Here is a 19,891-nt window from a genome sequence, read left to right as displayed (position 1 = left end):
GAGCATCCCTTTAGATCTTATTGTGCACTCTCCTATAGCTGTTTGGCTTTAATAGAAGTCCGTAACAAATCATCATCTGGATTTGCGGGCATGTGATGAATAACCGGAGATGAACTCCCAGTGGATTAGCAAGGCAGTCACTCTTTGCTGAGGAGCTTTAATCAAAGGAAATGATCTAAAATTAAAGGATGTGTGTATTCTCCTAGCCCTATTATTTACTGTAATTCTTCAAACACACTCTCCTCTGCTGCAAATGTTTAACATTCATGAGGCCACAGGCAGTGGATTCAACTCACAAGGGGGAGCTGGCAGCTCAACACGGGCTTGATCTTGAAAGGCAAAGACAGCATTTGTGTACCTTCTTTGGATGGACTTCCATTGTCTGTCAGATGCCTTTTCTGTGCTTTTTGAAAACAGAGCCCATAAAGCCTACTCTTAAAAACAGCAGAAGTCTCAAATCCCATAGAGACCTCTGAACATCTGAGTGTGTGTGTCACACTGCTTTAAAAGGGAAAGCCCTGTGAATGCTAAGCAGTGCTGGCCCCACTTCAAGGGAGAGTGAGACGGTCACCTCAGCTGCAGATTTCAGGTGCCAACGCATTCTTAGTTGGTTCATTCGTTCACTATATTATTATGGGATGCCACAGGAAAATGTCTGTAAGATTTTCTATCTCCTGTGCCAAAACATCTTGGCTGGATGCGGATCATTGAATTCGGATCATTGAATCAAATCATTTGATTTGGATCATTGAAAGCCCTGTTTGCTGCTGTGTCTCAGATGCCAACCCTGACAAGGGACCTAGGATGGCATCTAGATCGTTGACTGAATTTCAACATTTAGGACAAATTATGGATGATCAGAAACGATGATGGAAAAAGAAAAGAGGACAAATAATAAAATGAGGCTCTACCTAGGATCAGAACAAGGAAGAAGAGGTGCAAGACAGAAATAGAAATGTTGTTCTTAGCAGCACTACCACTACTAAATAAAAATGTCCACTTATCCTGGCAGCAAATCCTTGCCTTTTATTACAAGGCAGATACAATGGCAGATTGATTGAATAGATGTTAAAATATGAATGAAGATTCATTATGCTTTTATTAAAACAATCATTTTACTTAATGCAGCACCAAATATGCCAAGCAGACAGGCTGGGGACCACTGTCAGCTTGGTGCACTGTGGGACTTGAATGTATTGAATAAACACATACAAAGCCATTCACATGTAATGCACTGTATCAGTTGGTTTAAGGTTCAGTCTCCAAGACCAATGGTGGACCAAACACTTGAAACAGGGGGCTGATAGGCAGTCTGTCTGTCTGTCTGTGACAACCAGGAGTATGGAAGTGTAACAGATAACCCTGAGTCAAAGCTTCCCTCAAAAAATGGGATTACTAGGCTGAAAAGAATGCAGCTGACCTTGGATCTATAGCAGGCAGTGGCTTAGGAGTGATTGTCAGGCACCATTTCAAGAACCAGGACATGAAGAGTCTGCCCTGTGGTCGTAAACATCTTGTCTTCAACTACAGTACCTCTTTTTTTCCTCCTACAACCAGTTGCTCCATGGCATGGGGAGAATGTTCAAGAGAGCCTTTAGGGCTTCAGGTTTAAGGCCCGTGATATTTGATTTCATGCAAGTTGTACTAATTATCTTAGTTTTCCTTTCTCTCTCTCTCTCTTCTTGATAATAAACTGGTCTTTTTAAAGGAAACAAACATTTTCATATGTAACTTCAGGAACTTTAGTCACAACAATTTGTTGCCACAAAAATAACCAAGACATGTAGTACCTTAGAAATAATTGATTTTTAATGGACTCATCTTTCATACATGCCAGCAGGGTCAGCCATCCTTGTATAAACATGTATGTGAACCAATGCATGAACCAACCGTTACTCCCATGGCCATAGGATCTCTCATTCCAGCTGTTGTCTGCATACTGACAACTACATATTGCTGAAATAATGTTTTTACCTTTCTCCATACAAGTGTATGGCCTAGGAATGTAAGGACTGCTTTTATGGGTGGAAAAAAAAATACAAAGAGGCGAGAAACAAATACTGTGCTATGACTACAGAAGCAGTCTTCACTGTATAGTTTTCGTAGTTGAGTAAACTTGCTCCTTCAATACAGTGTTTCTGCTTATAGCAAACTTAAGACACATGTAGCCCTCAAGAAGTTGTAACTCAATAATAATTTTAAAGAATTTAGTTATCCTTACACTTATTGGCATATTGTGAAAGATTGCCTGCAACAGCATCCATTTCCCAAAGGAAATTTGATTGATTTTTGCAATGTAAAACCAATGAAAAAGTATGCTGGAGTTAAATAGGCAGACTCTACTATTTTCATAACTACCCCGTGAGCTTTGGGTTTCCTTTACTCTCATTAAGAGGGGGGAAAGGGCATAGTGCAATGTGAATCAAATTATTGTTGTGTTGATTAAATATTAGTCTACATCGCATGGAAAAAAGCTGTGGTTTGCAGCTCTAAGTAGACATCAACAGAACTCTAAGGCCTTTTTGAAAGTGCAATTTGATCCCAGAGCATAACCCCTCCCATCTATAATGCTCTCGGGACCAGGGAGTATAAAAGGGCAAAATAGGGATCCTGAGAAGCAGGAATCCTAGTTCTGAAATCTATTCACTTCTGTGCCCCCAGTTTCACATTCTGGAAAACTCTTCCAAGTAGAATAGCACTCTAAACCACTGATTTATAAATTAGGCTCCCCAGATGTTGATTGGCCTCAAATTCCAGCAGCCCCATTGCAGCATTGCCAGTTTTCTTGGTATCTAGGGATTCGAGAGAGGACCCACTAATCCAGTTGCAGAATGTTACTAAAACCGCAATCCTAAACATGCTTACAAAGAAGCAAGTCTTTGGAATGAGTGGAATTTTCTGTCAAATTCAGAAATCTTCCATTAGCCAAAATAAGAGGTGCATGAAAATTGCATCTCTGATATTGTTCAGCATGGCAAATCAACATCCTACAAGGCAGTTCTAAAACTGGGGGAGGGGCAGCCCAAACAAAAAGTTATAATTTTTAAGCTGGTCTTCAGAGTGATGTCATATTTGGCATGTCTGTAGCAGATAGTCTGTCCTTGTTCTGTACTAAATTTGCAGATGTTGGGACAAAAGGTTTTTAAGGTATTTTAAAAGTAAAAATTCTACTATTCATTCAGCAGTAGATGGTTCCATGCTATCCCAGATTTGAAATAACTCACATAAATTGAAAATACATATCTTGCTTACCTTGAAAGAGAATTGTTTGCCCATCCTCTTCTTTATTTGAAAAGAATCCAGGCTACAGGAGCTGAAATATTGATCCTAAAAAAGGACCTTTCAAATGGGAGAAATAACTATTCCTTATAACAGCTATCATGTGTGATACATGCTTACTAGGAAGAGTGGCTTTGGTAAAGGTTTGAGCTGGGTGAGGAAGGGCAAACAAAATATCAGGGGAACTGCAAACTAAACTGCCAAAATCAAAAGGAACTAGGAGAATTAACAATTGTCTTGGTTTAAAGAAAGTAATGGAGTGACAGTTCTCCAGAGTGGATGAAGTCCCAGAGCAAGAGGGCTCTGGGACTGAACCAGTTGATGGCTAGACCAGTTTGATGGCTGTCACTCTTTTTGTTTCTCTCTCCCCTTCCATAGCTGCAGGTCTAGCTCATTTGCTCTCCCTCTCTGTTTGCAATCTATAAGCAGCAACTTCTTCTCCCTCTCCTTCTCTGTCCCTCCATCCCCTCCTTGTTATTATCATTTTGCAAAGAGTCCAGCCCAAGGACCATATGCAGCTCTCGCTCTCTCTTCACTTCCCCTGGTGCTCAAGATTAGATTGTCTTTTGCTTGATGAAATGAAACATTCCTGACTTTTTGGGCAAGAAGTGGTTAACTGGTGAAAGGAGGAGTCAGGTTCTGGGATTTTTCCTTGCTTGGTGTCTCTTTCTGAATGGTAGGGAGCACAAATGGTATCCTGTAGACCATCTTGACTGCTGGCATTGGTGTCATCAACATTCAGACTGTATTTAGCATCCCTTTTCCTGCTGGCAATGCATGATCGGGTCATTTCTTGGCATTTTGAATTGTGGATACAGAAGCACAATATCTCACAGTTATAAACTAGATGTGCGTGCTTTTTTGAAGAACTGAGTTTGTCCCATGACTGAAGTGGGGTTTCTGGGTGTCAATATCTTGGAAATCTTTCATTTTCTATTCAGAAACAATTCTTCAATTTAAAAACAAAGTTTTCCCAGCCATTTCTTTAAAATTCTTCTTTCCAGACAATTTGCCATTTGATTTATTTTATCCAACTACACAAAGGATTTCCATTGACATAACATTTTCCCTGGGGGCAGGAAATGAATGGCATGTGAAATAAGCTTGGAAATACTAAATAAAAAAAGATGTGCTCGCCCTTTGCAGTGGTAGAGGGGCCTGCTTTGTATTTCCAGTGATTTGAACTAAACCCAGCAGTGATAAACACAAGTTTTGGTTCCCAGAACATCGCTGACCTGAATCATTAGTTTCTCTTCCTAACAATACTATTAAATAATTTAGGTAAGCAGCATCTACCATACTGTACTACTCTGAGCTCTTCCAGATGGAGTATTCGCCCATGGATTTTACTGGGATGTGTATCCAAATTTCTCTTTAAAATCTTACTTCTTTTGTTGGAAGGCTATTTCTTTTGAAGAAAATTTTAAAGAAATCTGGTTGGCAGTGATAGCCCACAGTTCATGAGTGCACTAGATAATCTGAGCTGGAGCTTCTCACAATGATGTGACAGGCAGGTTAAAAGAATGCAGCTGACTCTGGATTTGTAGACTGTCTGCAATGACTTTCATTTCAAGGATCAGGAGAGAAAATTCTGCTCTGTGGTGTTAAACATCTTTTTTTTAAAAGTTACTGCTAATTGAAAGGTTCTTCCCATTTGGATGTGCACCTTAACATAGTGAGGTGGTTGGAGTGTGGGAAATCTGACAGCAATACTGTCAGGAAGATAGATTTTGTTGTGACTCCTAGCCTCAGAAACACTATGAAAATGAAATAAGAAATAGTCCTAGAGGATGAGACTCCCAAGGGGGTGGAATGAGCTACTGGAGAATAGGTAAGGATAGGTACAGTGACAGTGCTTGCAATGGAGCAACTGGATTAAAGTTAAAATGATGACTAGCTGCTGATCTTCACAGATGTGAAAGGGCAGTCTAAAGCTCCATGACACACCTACAGTGGACCCTCGACTTACAGACGGCTCCACTTACAGACTTTTTGAGTTACAGACTTCTCTGGCTGCAAAATTTAGGTTCGACTTGCAGCCGGAGAATCGACCTACAGACTGGAAAAAAAAACCCAAAATGGAACAAAATTAATCTGGTTACAGATTAATCAGTTTTCAATGCATTGTAGGTCAATGGAGCCTCGACCTACAGACTTTTCGACCTGCAACACTGTTCCAATACGGATTTATTTGTTTATTTGTTTATTTATTTGTTTAATTATTTAATTATTTATTTAATTTATACCCCGCCCCTCTAGACCATGTCTACTCGGGGCGGCTAATTCCGTAAGTTGAGGGTCCACTGTAGTTGGAATGGGTGAAATACAAATTAAAGCAAGCTCAAAATTATAAATCAAGAAAATTTAACATGTAAAGATCGCTATACTGGGTGTAGATACACTAAAGTGGACTGAAATAGGACATTTTCAATTACAAATTGTTTTATTCTGGAAATGACTGACTCATAAGACTCATAATAGCCAGCGACTTAAACCTGTCAGAATTGAACTCGGGTCACAGCAGAGGCTTGACTGCAATACTGCAGTTTAACCACTGTGCCACAGGGTTTATTAATCTTTATGTATCCTGAACATATTAGACTGCAATGTATGTTTCCATATTATTTTCTAGAAACAAGTTGTTGTAGAATGTCTTAGATTAACAATTTAAATGGGATTTGTAGTATTGTCTCATAAACATCTGGAATGTATTTGCTTTATTGTAATACTAGACACTGGCTAGAATGAAAGGGGAAATAGACTTGCTAGAAATCAATATTCCCTTTCTTTCAGGGGGGATATATGAAAGAATTACATCTTAAATATTAGCTAGATTAATTAAAGATACTTTTATTACTCTGAACCAAATGGACAAAATGAATCTGACAAGCTGCAGCAGCAAGAAGGGTGAAATTTATCTGAACCCAGCATGAAATGATAGCCTGTTTTCAAAGCATTTGGGGAATCCTGTGTCTCTCTGTATCCTCAGGGAATCTATGAGAGATTTATCTTTTTCTAAAAGTCATACAAGCAGCTTACAGGCCATTAGAGATAGGTATTCTCTTTAGGGCTTGGAGGTGAGGAGTTTTTCTTCGCCCTGGAAGCTGGAAGCAAGAGCTGATAGGGGAGTATAAGCAGCTGGCTTAGACAGCTGGTATGTTACATGCTTTAAGTTAGAATAATGTAATTTGGTGGTCACATTTTCCTGTTTGGTTATCTGTATCTTCATTTTTGTAACCTTAAAATGGTTCTTTTTAATTGGCAACCATCAGCTTCTTCCTGTCATTTTTCTTTGCATGTTTTCTTTCAGTAAAATCTATAAAAACTGGCACATGTGTTTTGCTGGTTAACGCAGAGAAGGAATAGTTCTAAGTCCAATCTTAGACTCTTGGTCACTCTGCTAGAAAGTACATAACTAAACATACGTCAGTCTGTTATTTTACTAAAAAGCTGGGGTGCTGGCAGCTACCCTCCAATCTTGACTTCCTGAAGATTTGGTCCTTAGGCAGAGAAACTCCACTCTGAGGTGAGGTGGGGAGAAAGAATCTTCACACTGTAAAGATTTGTAAAAAAAGAATCAGAGCTTGGAAGTAAATTAACTTATCTAACATTACTCTTGTACTAACCAGCCGAAACAAAAGGTGTAACTTACTAGACAGCCGAATTAGAATGGGCAAGTGCAGGCTTAGCAGGGTTGATTAAGGTTACACAGAGCTTTCCACGTACTGGAACTGAACCAAACCTGAGTGATCGTACCTACACTAACATCCCCCCCCCCACAAACCAGTACCCCCTGATAGGGAACCAAAAGGTGTACGTAAGCATGCATCAGGGAAAGGTAGGTCACAACAGCATGTACATTATATGGTTGCCAGGAAAAGAAGGAAACTGGCCCATTTCCAGAGCAGATCAAACTGTGGGACAAATAATTGTCTAGTTGCACCCAAAGTAATTTTTGTGCATGTAACAGTGTGAGGGTTCAGTCTGCGGGACCTCCCTTTCCTCAAATAAAGCAGGAGACGTTTTAAAATCAAAAGTGTTGTCTTCATTTATTAACTCAGGTAACTAGATTGAAACATTATGTAAACTTGGAACAAACTTCTCCTGTGAGAGCAACGGCTCAGACAGGGGCAACCACATGTCCATTTCAAACATTTGTGCTCCCAGCGACCTGCCAAAACCCTCTCATGTTCTGGGAGCATATCTTCTCCCACATCTGGTATTAGTAAGGGGTGGTTTCTTCGTCCCCCGAACAACCCCAAAGCAGTGATCCTTCTCCTGGGTTGCCCCCCCCCAAGGTTCAGGTAGCAACCCAGTCTCTTCAACTCCTCCAGATGCCATGCTCTTTTGGCTTCTCTTTCCCGCTCAGCCGCCTCTTTCTCTTCCCTCAGTTTGCGTCGCCACTCTCGGGTTTCGGACTCACCCCAGTATGATGGGCGTTTGGGAAGTCCTTTTCGTCTTCAGCTCTCCGCCTCTTGCTTAGGAACCCTAGTCCACGGGTCCTGCAACCAAATCATTTCCCAGCCACCCGGGATGTCGTCCCGGTTCACCTTTATATCGCCCACCCCTGCCTCCACCACAGACCGCCCACTCTCTTCTTTTCCCGCCATTTCAGGATAGGTCTGGGTGGCCACCGTTAACCCCTTCAAGCCCTGGGTTAAATCCTGGGTATCGACTCCTCAATGCACCAACCTAGGAGGAATAAGGGGTGGAGGCGTCTGTGTCCCCTGAGATGTTCTAGGGAGAGATAGCACTCCTATCATAGCTTCCTGACCCGAGCCTTGGGTTCCACAAACAGCCATGTAATTTCTTACTTTAGGGGCTTGGTTCCACTGACAATAATAACTGCTGTTGCATTGAGGTTTTTAAAATGTGATTTATAGTCACATGACTGTCATGTGATTGTATATCACTGTTAGTGTTTCCACCACCCATCAGGTGGGCTGTGTGGCACCTGCTCAGTCACAGTGACGGGCTTCACTGCTGCCACTCTTCCCGGGTCGCTGCCACTGAGCAGGTGCTGTGCCACCCAACTGATGGGCAGTGAAGCCGCCCCCTGGCTTCTGAAGCAAGAGAAGTGTCTCTCTGTGTGTTGCCCTTTTTTCCCCTACAGGAGGAGGTGGCCCTCCCCTCCTGGCTCTGGACAGGGGAGATCACCTGTTTCAGGAGGCAGTCAGGCCCATTGTTTTCCTCAGGCAAGACTGGTACTGGATGAGTAGGTGCCATGCTTCTCTGGGATGCAGGGGGTGGGCAGTGGGGAGAAAGCTTCTCCATGTGGTGCCTGCCATGTGCCTCAACCTTGTGGGAAGTGACACACAAGTGAGTGGAAGACACTACAGGAAATGAGAGAATAGGTGGGAAAATGAGAATGTGTGGGAACTGAATATCTAGGAGGGGGAGGAAGATGAGAGAGAAAGGGATGCAAAGGGGGGGAAAGGGTGAGGGTGGGAGTGACTGAGGGGGCAGGTGACTGAGGGGAATAGAAGGTGGGAAGGATTTGGAGGGTAGGGGCAAGGAGAAGAAGCTGACTGAAGTATGAGGCAGGAAAGGAGGCTCAAAGGAGGCTCAAAGCCCCCCCCCCATTTTGAGTGGGGGCTCAAAAGAGAGGGAAAGAAGACTCCCCTTGGCTGACTAGTGGCTGGGAATCTGCGGTTTGGCATGGCGCTGGCCTCAGCAAGAGGACTGCGATGCTTTTATTTATTTTGACATTCCTGCTATCTGGTATAGCACTGTACCAGATAAGTGGATAGGGGCATTTACATGTGTGGAATTTATTCCAACAAATCGATTCCACATCTGTCTTAAAATAAACAGACCTCTGGAATAAAATAACTTGCTGCTGCACCACAAAAAAACCCTGATTACCTTTCAAATTAATCCATGTGTACACGTACCTCATGTCAACAACCAAATTTAAATTGATCTAAAACTTGCTAAACCTAATTTAAATAAAGGGGCAGGGCAAGTCCCTTGGCTGCCTTAGTCATGTATGGAACAGTATCTGCTGCAAAAAAGGAGGATGTTTCCCCTTTATAAACCATCCGGCTGGAGTAGTTTCATAGAATTGTTGAAGAGCATAACTAGAGTTTACTTTTTATAGAGTTTCACATGTTAGAAGAAACACTTTACCAAGCTTGTCACATTTCAGAGTGCCAATAATAACATTAGCTACATCTGTTTACATCACTTGTTTCATCTATTGAAATCCATGTCTTATTGTTGTCAACACCAGATCTTATCTTTCATAACACATCTTCAAAGCAGACAGAGATGTCATTTTTCCTTAGAGCTTATTTATTTGGAATCTGGTGACTGGTCTACGTCTCCAAGAAATGTCTGAGGCTACCACTACCTAATTTCTTTAAGAGACTATTTGAAGTAACCATCATAGTTTAGAGATCCTTACAAATTCTGACTGCATACTTAATGAACCTGCATTTGAAGAAGCTATTTCAAAAAGAAGATGTTGCCTGTTCTCAGGGAAGACAAATCTTGGTAAACTGCTCATGTGTTTCACAGTATCATAGTATTATTGAATATTAAAATGCTTTTGGACTGACACTTTAACTTCACACAATTTACAAAACAAAATATCACCATCACCATTGAAAATCCACTCCCCAAAGTCCTGAACGAAACACCATAATTTTATAGTTGCTGTACATCTACTTTTAGGCATGATGAAAGTGTCAGGAAGGTTTTCAAAGATCAATATGTGACCAAATTTTAATGTTTATTACAAAATTAAGCAGAAATGTGATGTTACAGTTTAAAAAGGTCAAATTATGACTTTTCAGGAAAAATTTAAATGTTATGATCCTCGCCAGATTAGTCATAAACATTTTCTAACTTACTTATAAATTCAAATAACGGTTGAATATGAAAAAATATGACATGCCATAGAAATCCTTGCCCTAAAAATGTGCAATGTAATAAATTTCTTTCCTGAGGGGCAGCAACACTCAGGAATAGCCAATTGAAGTAATGAGTAATGCAACAAGTTTCTTTTTAAAGTAATGTTCTAACTTTTGGGGTAGAACAGATCAACCTGGAATTTGTTGTTCTGCTATTGCCTTGTGCAGCAATTTAGTATTGCATATCATTAGAAAACAAATAAACTGCCCAGTTTATGTGATTGTTATTCCAGAATTTCAAATGTGTTCAGGGTGAAGCTCACAAACTGAATCTAACTCAGTGGGGCAAAAATATGAGAAATGCACTGAAAATCATAATGCCAAAGTTCACTTTCTTGTTTACTCTTGCGTAACAATAGCATGGTTTGTTATCAGGTGGTTTTGTTTTCCTGTTATGAGGTGATCATAGTAAAATCCACAGTAATAGTCCTCATAAAATATCTGGTGCATGCAAATACATTTCCAGGGTTCCCAAAATTTCTTTCAATTTTGGCTCACCAACACATCCTATTTGCTCCTGTTAAAGAGGTGGGTCCATTGCCCATTAAATCGGATTATTCTAACTGATCAGCACATTACCGGAGACTTCAATCTCTTCCACTTCGCTTCTATTTCTGGATTATTTTCCTTCACTAGAGAACTGGGTTTGTTTGTTTGCTTTTATTTTGCTGCCCAGTTCATTCCAGATGCATCAGACCTGTCTGTTTCTTTGTCCTGAACAAGTTCCTTTTCTATGGGGCATGCACAATTTGAACTCCCCTGGCATTAGCTGTGATGTTGTCTGTGGGAGGGTCTTCCGTCTACCTTCTCTTGTGGAAGAGTCAAGAACTGGAAACAGGGCAGAAGATGGAAAGGGCGTGAGAAAGGAGGGGAGATTTGGGGAGGAAGAGAGGGGATGTCTTATGGTGTGGAGATTCCAATCAAAAGAATCGAGATCACATTCAAGGAAAAAGATAGAATGTTGGGATCACAGTAATTTTTACTAGCTTTAAATAATCTTTCAACCATTGGAAGAACAGGAATTGAGGGGCTGACATTCATTCATGTTTCCTCACTTCCTTTTTATATGTAAAATATATTCTAGATCCTCATCCCTTGCCTGCTCCAAATGCTGTTTCTTAATTTCTTTTAATCGAATGGGTTCCCCTTATCATTAAAACAATAACAATAAATGGTTAAATGTTTATTTCTTCTCCAAACATATATTTTCTTTATTGGATAAAGTTTTCCAAAGAGGTTAAAAATAATTATGTTAATTTCTGAAGGCAAATATACTTCTCCCACTGCATTTCTGGTTGTGATATTATCTTTAACTGTTCTGTTTCCTGTTCAACAATGCTTGATTCATATTTTTGTCTGTTATTTTTTTATTATCCTTGGTGGGATGCAACCTAACAGGAAAAGGAAGAGAGGAAACAAATGGAAGCACAAATGGATTCTAATTTGCCAGTTTCTGACAATGGACTTCTAATAGGTAAGATGCATTAAGCAGTCCTTACTATTCATTTCCTGATAGCAGTACCCTGGACAAAGCACAGGCTATCTTATCTGAGTTACTGTTATTCTCAGGGTTCTTTGAGATAGTGCTGTCTTCCTGAAAGTTTGTGAACAATTGACTTTACAGCTAGTGCATATAAGCTCGACAGCTCCATGATAAAAAGAGGGTGACAAGATGCCAAGCATAACAGACTGCCCCTCCCTTTTCTGAGTGAAAGAACAATTTTTTGTTTGATGACTGCAATGAATGAAAGAAAACTTCCTCTTAGAACAGGAAAATTGATTAAAGAAATCAACTTTTGATTTCCCTCTGAATAAGGTAAAAGTTCCCCTTGACATTTAGTCCAGTCGTGTCCAACTCTAGGACGCAGTGCTCATACAGTTTCTGTGGTCACGTGGCGAGCACAACTAGACAAAGAACATGCTTTCAAACTGCTAGGTTGGCAGGAGCTGGAACAAGTGACAGGAGCTCACTCCGTCACGTGGATTCGATCTTACAACTGCTTGTCTTCTGACCTTGCAGCACAGAGGCTTCTGCGGATTAACCCGCAGTGCCACCACATCCCTAACTTCCCTCTGAATAGCCAAAGGTGATTAGGACTAAATGTTTCTAGTACTACCGTTCTCAGTCAAGCAATGAAGTTTCTGATATTACCATTTATCAGTATTGAACTACATGTCTTTTAATATATATGTATCATTTTTTTCATTGATTGCTTTCTATTTTGTTTTTTTAAAACCACCCCAAGGGCACTCCCTCATTGGGCAATATATAAGTGTAATTTATACATACATAGATACAGAGGTGCACACTGTAGCCACTGCAGCTTGGAAAGGAAGTTTGAGGAGTTATGCTGATTAAAAAGATGTGATCATGGATTCTCCATTTGTCTCTTCAATGATGCACCTAGATCTGGCAGTCACATCTCATGAGGAAAATTGGCTACAGTGACATAAACTACAGTTATGAGCACAATAAAGGCCAAATCCCACTGATTTCAGCGGATTTAACTCTAATTGGAACTGTTGTTTTTAGTTCATTTTAAAGTCAAAGGGCTAATTTCTAAGCAATTTTGTTCATAATCCTCCTGAAAATTTTTGTTGTTGTTGTTCAATTACTTCATGGCTCTATAAATGAATATATAGGGAGTCAACCTGATGTTTGGGGTTCACCATTGGTTCCAGGAAAGACAGTTCACCATAGTGCACAGACGCAAATCTCTTCTCAGCAAATGTATAAGGCTCCTGCACTCTGACCTTGAGGGAAACTATCCCAAGGCCATTTTTAGAGCTTCCTTACTGTCACTGGTTAAACTGAGGCAGAGTTTAGAAAGACGAAAGTGGGTTAAAATGAAAGAAAGATGAATTGGTACATCCTTTGGGACTGATACATGTTTCAAGAGATAAACCAGTGGTGATTTTGTGTTCAGTGTATCTGAGAGACTTGCATTCTCCCTCAGCTTGTGCTCTAATATTTACAGAGACAGCCTGTTTTTGGATGCCATTCAAAATGGGTATGCACCAGTGGAAGGCCCACAGGATCATGAAGATGTATCTGTGCTGATCATTGTGTGCCTCTGTGCACCTACAATCATGATTTTGCTATCTGGCCATTAAAAGTGCTTGTCACCGGCCTTTTCTTTTGTGTGAGGTATGCTGGTTGCTAGGCCTTCAAACAGACATTGAGATGAGAGTGGGCTGTACTACAGTAAGTGCGTAAATCACCCTTCCTCTAAATTGCTATTAGGTTTGTGGGATGAACTATACACCCATTTGTATGGAGATACTTGTAGATCTAACAACATTTTGTGTGCAAAGCTGTGGCAGGAAAGGTAAACTATATGAAAAGGGAGATACCTACATCTCCCTTTTAAAAACACAGTTCTTTCCCCAACAAAGGTTAAAATATAGAATAATAACCCTCAAATGTAAGCAGCTTTTAAATTAGCCAATTAAAGTAAGGTTACATGGGTTAGGTAAAAGTGAGATCCTGGCCACAGATTTGCAATATCACATATAATTTGGCATAATGCAGGTGCATCAAAACTGCTGATTATCCAGAGGCTCTTTCTTTTCCTTGCTTGCAATTTTTTTAAAGGTTGCTAGTTTCAAAGGACACTGAAAGGAATTTAAAAATAATAATAATGAAAAACCAAGTGCACTATCCATTCTACTAGTTGTAAAGCCTTGGGAGTATCAGAAGAATTAACAAAGAGTTAACGAATTTGCAATATCTTTCCATAGACCACTGTATTTTCCCATGGCCATATGGTGTTTATGTCTGACATGAAGGGATGCTGCATTGAGTTGTTTCTTGATTAAGGCAACTAATATGTAAACAATATCAAAACTGGTAAAGGAATTTATTATTATTACTATATTGCACTTCTTATTGCTGAAGACCAAAGGGTCAAGCCTAAACATTAGTAGCCAAGTTCTAAGAATTTGCAGGGGAGATGATATGTTTGCAAGATCAATGATTTTTTTTTTAAATTTCAGGAAGCAAATTAGCAACTATTGGCAATTGTTTTAAACTGGTAATTAATGATTTTGAAAAGACTCTGGATGCTAAGATTAGCATCGAGAAAGGAAAGACCTGACCTTACTTCCATATTCTGTTAATTTCTTGCCTTAATGTTTGGTACTTTGCAATTTGCATACTTTCTGTACTTTTGAGATTTCTTGTTGATGGAGAACTTCTATCAGGTAAGTTTTTCTTAGTTGCTTATCCAGAAATATAATATCTGGCTTATTAAAATCAACTGTTTTATCTGTGATAACGTGCTTGTCCCAGTATAAAGTTGAGGTTTCATTTTGTAAAACTGGAGGTGGCTGCAAGTTTATAATATGGAGGAAAAGAGATGGAGTAATCCATAAAATTTAGCCAGCTGCTGAAAAATGGTTTCTGCAACTTGTTGTACCTACACATTTAATCTGTTGATGGTAGTTTAAGGCAGTGGTTCTTAACGTGGGCGATAATGCCCCCCAGGGGGCGATTTCATTTTTCAGGGGGGCGGTAGAATGAAAAGGGGCGGCGTGGGGGCGCTGGAGCAGAAGGGGGGCGGTAGGGGGGCACTGGAGCAAGCCAAACCTGTGAAGATGGCTGCAGCCTTTTTACAGTGTGCATGAATGTATATATTTTCCTCCAATTTTAATTTCATTTCAGACTTTATGTCTTGAAATTGTTAGTCCCTGCATTTGTTTTTATGCCCTTTTTATATTTCTTTTTGTGTTTTAAAATTCATCTGCAACTAAATAATTAAATGTTACTTTTTGGGGGGCATTTCATTTTCTTGGAATTGAATTTTGTTTTCAGGGGTCATTGGATTTAAGTGTCTTAAATAAATAAATAAATAAATAAATAAATAAATAAATAAATAAATAAATAAATAAATAAATAAATAAATAAATAAGATATCATCACCGCGAGGAGGGGAGCTATGATAACTTTCTCAATGGCTCAAGGGGGCGTTTCTTTCAAAAAGGTTAAGAACCACTGGTTTAAGGCATCCAGTTGTGACATAATGAATTGTTTCTTTAGATTCATACAAGCCCTACATGTATTTCTTACACCTTGCTTCATAATTATTTTTTGATAGTATATTGTGCAAATAATTTGATCCTGGACTGAGCATACATATTCCTCAGTTTCGGCCTAAAAATGGCCTCATTTAAGCCATGATTTTGATTGTTGCTTATGACCATTCAGGAGATAACTAAATGGTATCCATGTAATAGTTTCTTAAGCCATGCATGTCTGTTCTCTAGAACTTTTATTAACATAGCTTGTTTCTCACTTGCAAGTTGTAATACTAAGAGTCCTTTGTTGCTTTCTATTGTCATCTGATGAAATGGAACCATGCTCCCATGAAAGTAGTTTTGAAGTTTCACCATTTGACGGAAACTCTTTTGAGATCAACAAACCTGCACTCACTCCTATTCTGTGACAGATAAAGGCATTCCATGCACAACTTTGGGTCAAGACATGGGTATTTTGACAGGATGATGATGGTGATAAGGCACCATACATGGCTCTCCCGTTCCCACTTTTATACTCATGACAATTCTTTGTGGTAGGTTAGACTGAGAGAAAGATTTCTACCCCAAGGTGATATAATGAGTTTCAAGGCTCAGTAGGAAATAGAACTGGGATCTTCGAAGTTCAAGTCTGGCACTCTAATGCCTTGCACCACAATGGAAAAACCAGTAAGTTATTCATAGAAATGTCCATATGAAAGCACCTTTTCATATTTTTCTCCCTTTGATGAACAGCTGTGTTACTGAACCAGGAAAGTATTTTCTAATTAATCTCTTTCAACTTGATAATATATATGAGAAAGTGTCTGCAAAGATTGACATTTCCTGCTGCTGCTCATGTGATCATGTGGGTCTAGGAGAAAGAACAGGCTGTTTAATATCTCTGTCAGGAAGTCTGGGCTGTAACTGGGGAATTGGTAGCCTGAAGCTGCTGAACTATTTGAGACTTACAGCTGAAACACTGGAGCATTCTTTTAGATCCAAAATGGAACAGGTTATGTTCAATTTCTTAGTTTCAGCCACTTTGTGGTAGGTTAGCCTGAGAGAAATATAGTGTCCCAAGGTGATGTAAAGGATACCGTCCCAAGGTCATTGATAACTCAGCAGCTAAAAAGAAATATGTACAGCCTCATTCAATAAACATATCAATGTAATCATATATTGTAACTTTCATAATAAACAGAACAATGTTGCCAGCTGCTAAATCTACAGCCCTATGGAATGATAACATTTACCACTTGACTCCCTACACTAATGATGTAGAAGAGCTGAAATGAAACGCTGGCTTTGATCATGTTAATATCTACAAAGAACAGATTTGCAGCACTGTCTTATCTAAATTTACATATTCTCTACTAGTAAAGTCCAACTGATACCTATTTGGGGGAAAGACCTCTCATTGTGCTTCAGGGGCTCACTCACAGTTAAGAAGAGCATTGTTTTTCTCTGAGGCAAGTCAAACAGAGAAGCTCACTTGTATTTGGGAAGAATGAAATTAAAGCACAGAAGGAGTGCGTCAATGTGCCTATATTTTGATTGAGAATGGGTTATCTAATCTGTGGCTTGAATTTCTTTTCTTTTTGGGTATAGCTTTAATCATAACTTTTGTTCAAAATTGAAGGAGCCCCCCCCGCCCCATTTGGAAATTTAGTGTTTGGAGAAGAAGGTCTGTTTTTATTCAACTTAAGGTAAGCTCCCTCTGCTGCTGACCACTCTGGTGAGGAGGCAGGATGACAAGCCTCCCCACTCAACTGCTGAGTGGTAGGGAAGCCTCAGCCAGGCTACTTCCACGATTGGCATGGTGTGAATGAGGATGACTATGTGCACCACACTGCAAGTGGGGTGAGTGAATGGCCGGGTTCTGGGGTGGGGGGAGGTCAAACAAGCTCTGCCCACTTGTGGTGGCAATATTCATATTTGTCTCCCTTGAGAGACAAATATAAATATCCCATCTCTAGTCACCACTATTCAAGTGTACTGCTTGAAAGAGATTGACCAAAGGATGTTCAGTTTCTTGCAGATTTGTCCAGTACTTGTGGTTTTTCACCAACATATACATTTTTTTCTACATATCCTCAGAGGTATTTCTATGAAACTTGTCAGGTGCCTCAAACAGGTATAAATGCATGGTTGTCTGCCTATTAAACTTTAGGTCCCAGCACTAACAGCTGGCCTTTACAATCAGTATAGTGTCATTTGGGCCTAGTTATTGCTTGACATATCTGGAGGTTGCTAGGTTTGGGCAGGCTGTTCTTCAGTCTGAGGTGTGATTTGCTTAATAATGCATATTGTATTCAGCACTTCCTTCAACTTTTGATATTTTTGCTTCGACCAAAGCAAGCCCTGAAACACTGCATTCTGAACTTCCTGTGAACATGGGAAACTGCTTTTATCATAGACAAATTTGTTTTGCTAGTGATATATTTCATAGAACTTGTGTAGCAGTGATGACTCTGATATTGTTGAGGGAATATAGAAACCTAAGCCCTTCCTGCCCTGAAGGATCCACACACTGGGCCTTTCAGTGTGAAGGAAATTAACGCTTCCATGCAGCTGGCGCACGCACAAACAACTTTTCTCTAGAAAAAGAGAATGCTCTCAGGTATGAACTAAGAGCTCATTCACATGTTATGAGTGCGCCCATGTATCTGATGTTCATTGTGGGATCTCTGAGCAGACTTGCCAGTCAGTCAGGAAAATAGAAATTTTCATCTGCTCCTCTGTCTTTTCTGCAGCTTAAGTATTAGCAATAAGCAGCTGAAACTTCTTATGGCATAAAGATAAATAGTCATCAATTGCTGATATCTGTAGATCATGCCTGGTGGTAAAGATAGAGGGGCAAGGTGTTATTAAAAAGAAGCTGACAATCCAGAAATCTTCCCACAAGTAATCTGAATAGACAATGTAGGGCTCAAAAGAACAGACAGTGTATAATTGGAAAACTCTTCAGATCTGCCTTATTTCTGTTCTTTCATTGCATTCTTAAGGCAGAAATCTTGATGTACCGTAAAACACACAGAGCAGCAGAGCTGTGTTAGCTGCATATACATATACTAGTAACCATGCTTATGTTTTGAACTGCATTGCGCACAGTCCTCTTCGCTACCAGTGTCCATTATTGTCTTCTGACGTTCTACAGTCTGGCTGTTCAGAAACAAAGGAAGCTGTATTATAACGAATCAAACCATTGGTCCATTCAGCGCAGTTTTGACAACTCTGACAGTTCAGGCAGCTGTCTTTTCTAGCCCTATCTGGAGATCCCTGATCTTCTGTGATAATCAGCCATATAAGTGGTAAGCAGGTCTGACCCTGCTTGGCTTCTGAAGTCAGATGAGGTCAACTGGATTTTGAGTGGAATAGCTTCTACAAGTTTTCTCTGCTATTAGGGGTGAGCACTACTGTTTTTAATTGCTGTGACTTTTACAGTAAAACCATGTTCTATCAAATGTTAGCCCAAGAAGAGTCCTGCTCAGGTCCATTTAAAATTTCTGCAATTTTCTACTCTGATTTCTCGCTGTAAAAATGCATTCAGAAACTTTTCCCATTTCCCAGCAGTTCCTCACCACATCTCCTGCATCTCAAGTTAACCAAATGAACCCTGGTTGCATGTCACCCATCATCTTCATCTTTTTGCCAGTCAAGACAATAATAGAGGGTATTTATGACATTGGCTTAAATCTCATGTGCTTAATTGATCTGTTCTAGACCTCAAGGCCAGCTATACCATTAGGCAGACTGCAGCAACTGCCCCAGGTAGCAGATGCTGATGAGAACTGAAGCAATTCTATCCTCATGGCTGTTCCTCATGAACTCAGCAATTGTCCCTCTATTTTGGAGGTCAGACATGTGTAGGCTGAGCAATCAATCCTGAACTTTGAAGGAGGATGCTATCCAGTGGTCAGTATTGAAGCAAAGAATCAGCTGCCTTTCCGGCCACCTCCTGTACATGGACAGAGGAGGAGAGACATTCTCCTGTAGCAAATGTTCTATTTACAAGTTCTTGAACACTATAAGCCACCATGCAAAATATAGCCCACTAAACACATAGAGTCTTGATAAAGTTCTTGCTTACTTCTGGTCTAAAATGGTTGGGGGATGAGGATTTTCAAACATGTGGCAGGACCCCATCCCTAGCTGCTTGGTACATTTGCCATAGTGGTACCATACTGGCAACGTTAATTGCAGATAGCAAAATGCTTTTGCTCAGACCCCCTGAAAACTGGGATGAGTGGCAGGGGCATTCTCTCAATTGTAGTCCAGAAAAATAACTTCTTCTAAGCTGTGCAGTTTCATTAGGTAACAAAGTATAAAGTACAACCCATTATCACAGCTGAAATTGTTAGATTATAATGCATCTCTGATAGTCACTCTTAATTTAAATGGCTGGACCAATCTCCAGAGGCTTCAAGTATGACTCAACATCATCATCTTCTTTGCTGCAGAGAACATCCTGTAACCAGTTAATGAAGTACATGCCAGGCAATGAATGCTTTGTAGCTGTGTGATAATGATTGATAACTTGGGACTCAAGCAGCTTGGGGCATATCCTTTGGAAAAGACAAACATTCATCATTCAATATGCAGATCCCTGGAGCATTACTTATATAATGTGTGCATCCTTACCTTCATTACATTGACTTCTTTCGGAGTTTCAGCTGTGGCCC

At 40.0% G+C, this 19,891-nt stretch overlaps 1 protein-coding gene across 1 annotated transcript in view; it reads left to right on the top strand.

Annotated features, from left to right (window-relative positions):
* The window catches only part of FAM107B (family with sequence similarity 107 member B), a 112,875-nt gene that overhangs the window by 16,004 nt on the left and 76,980 nt on the right, over positions 1-19,891 (top strand). The window contains exon 2 of the mRNA XM_078394272.1: positions 11,592-11,667. Coding sequence (XP_078250398.1) covers positions 11,613-11,667 — 55 coding nt within the window. The 5' untranslated portion in view covers positions 11,592-11,612. The remainder of the gene's footprint in view (positions 1-11,591; positions 11,668-19,891) is intronic.

The sequence above is a fragment of the Pogona vitticeps genome, chromosome 5 (assembly GCF_051106095.1).
Source record: "Pogona vitticeps strain Pit_001003342236 chromosome 5, PviZW2.1, whole genome shotgun sequence".
Lineage (NCBI taxonomy): Eukaryota > Metazoa > Chordata > Lepidosauria > Squamata > Agamidae > Pogona > Pogona vitticeps.
Note: the sequence above shows the minus strand (reverse complement) of the source record. Positions and strands in the feature narration are given on the sequence as shown.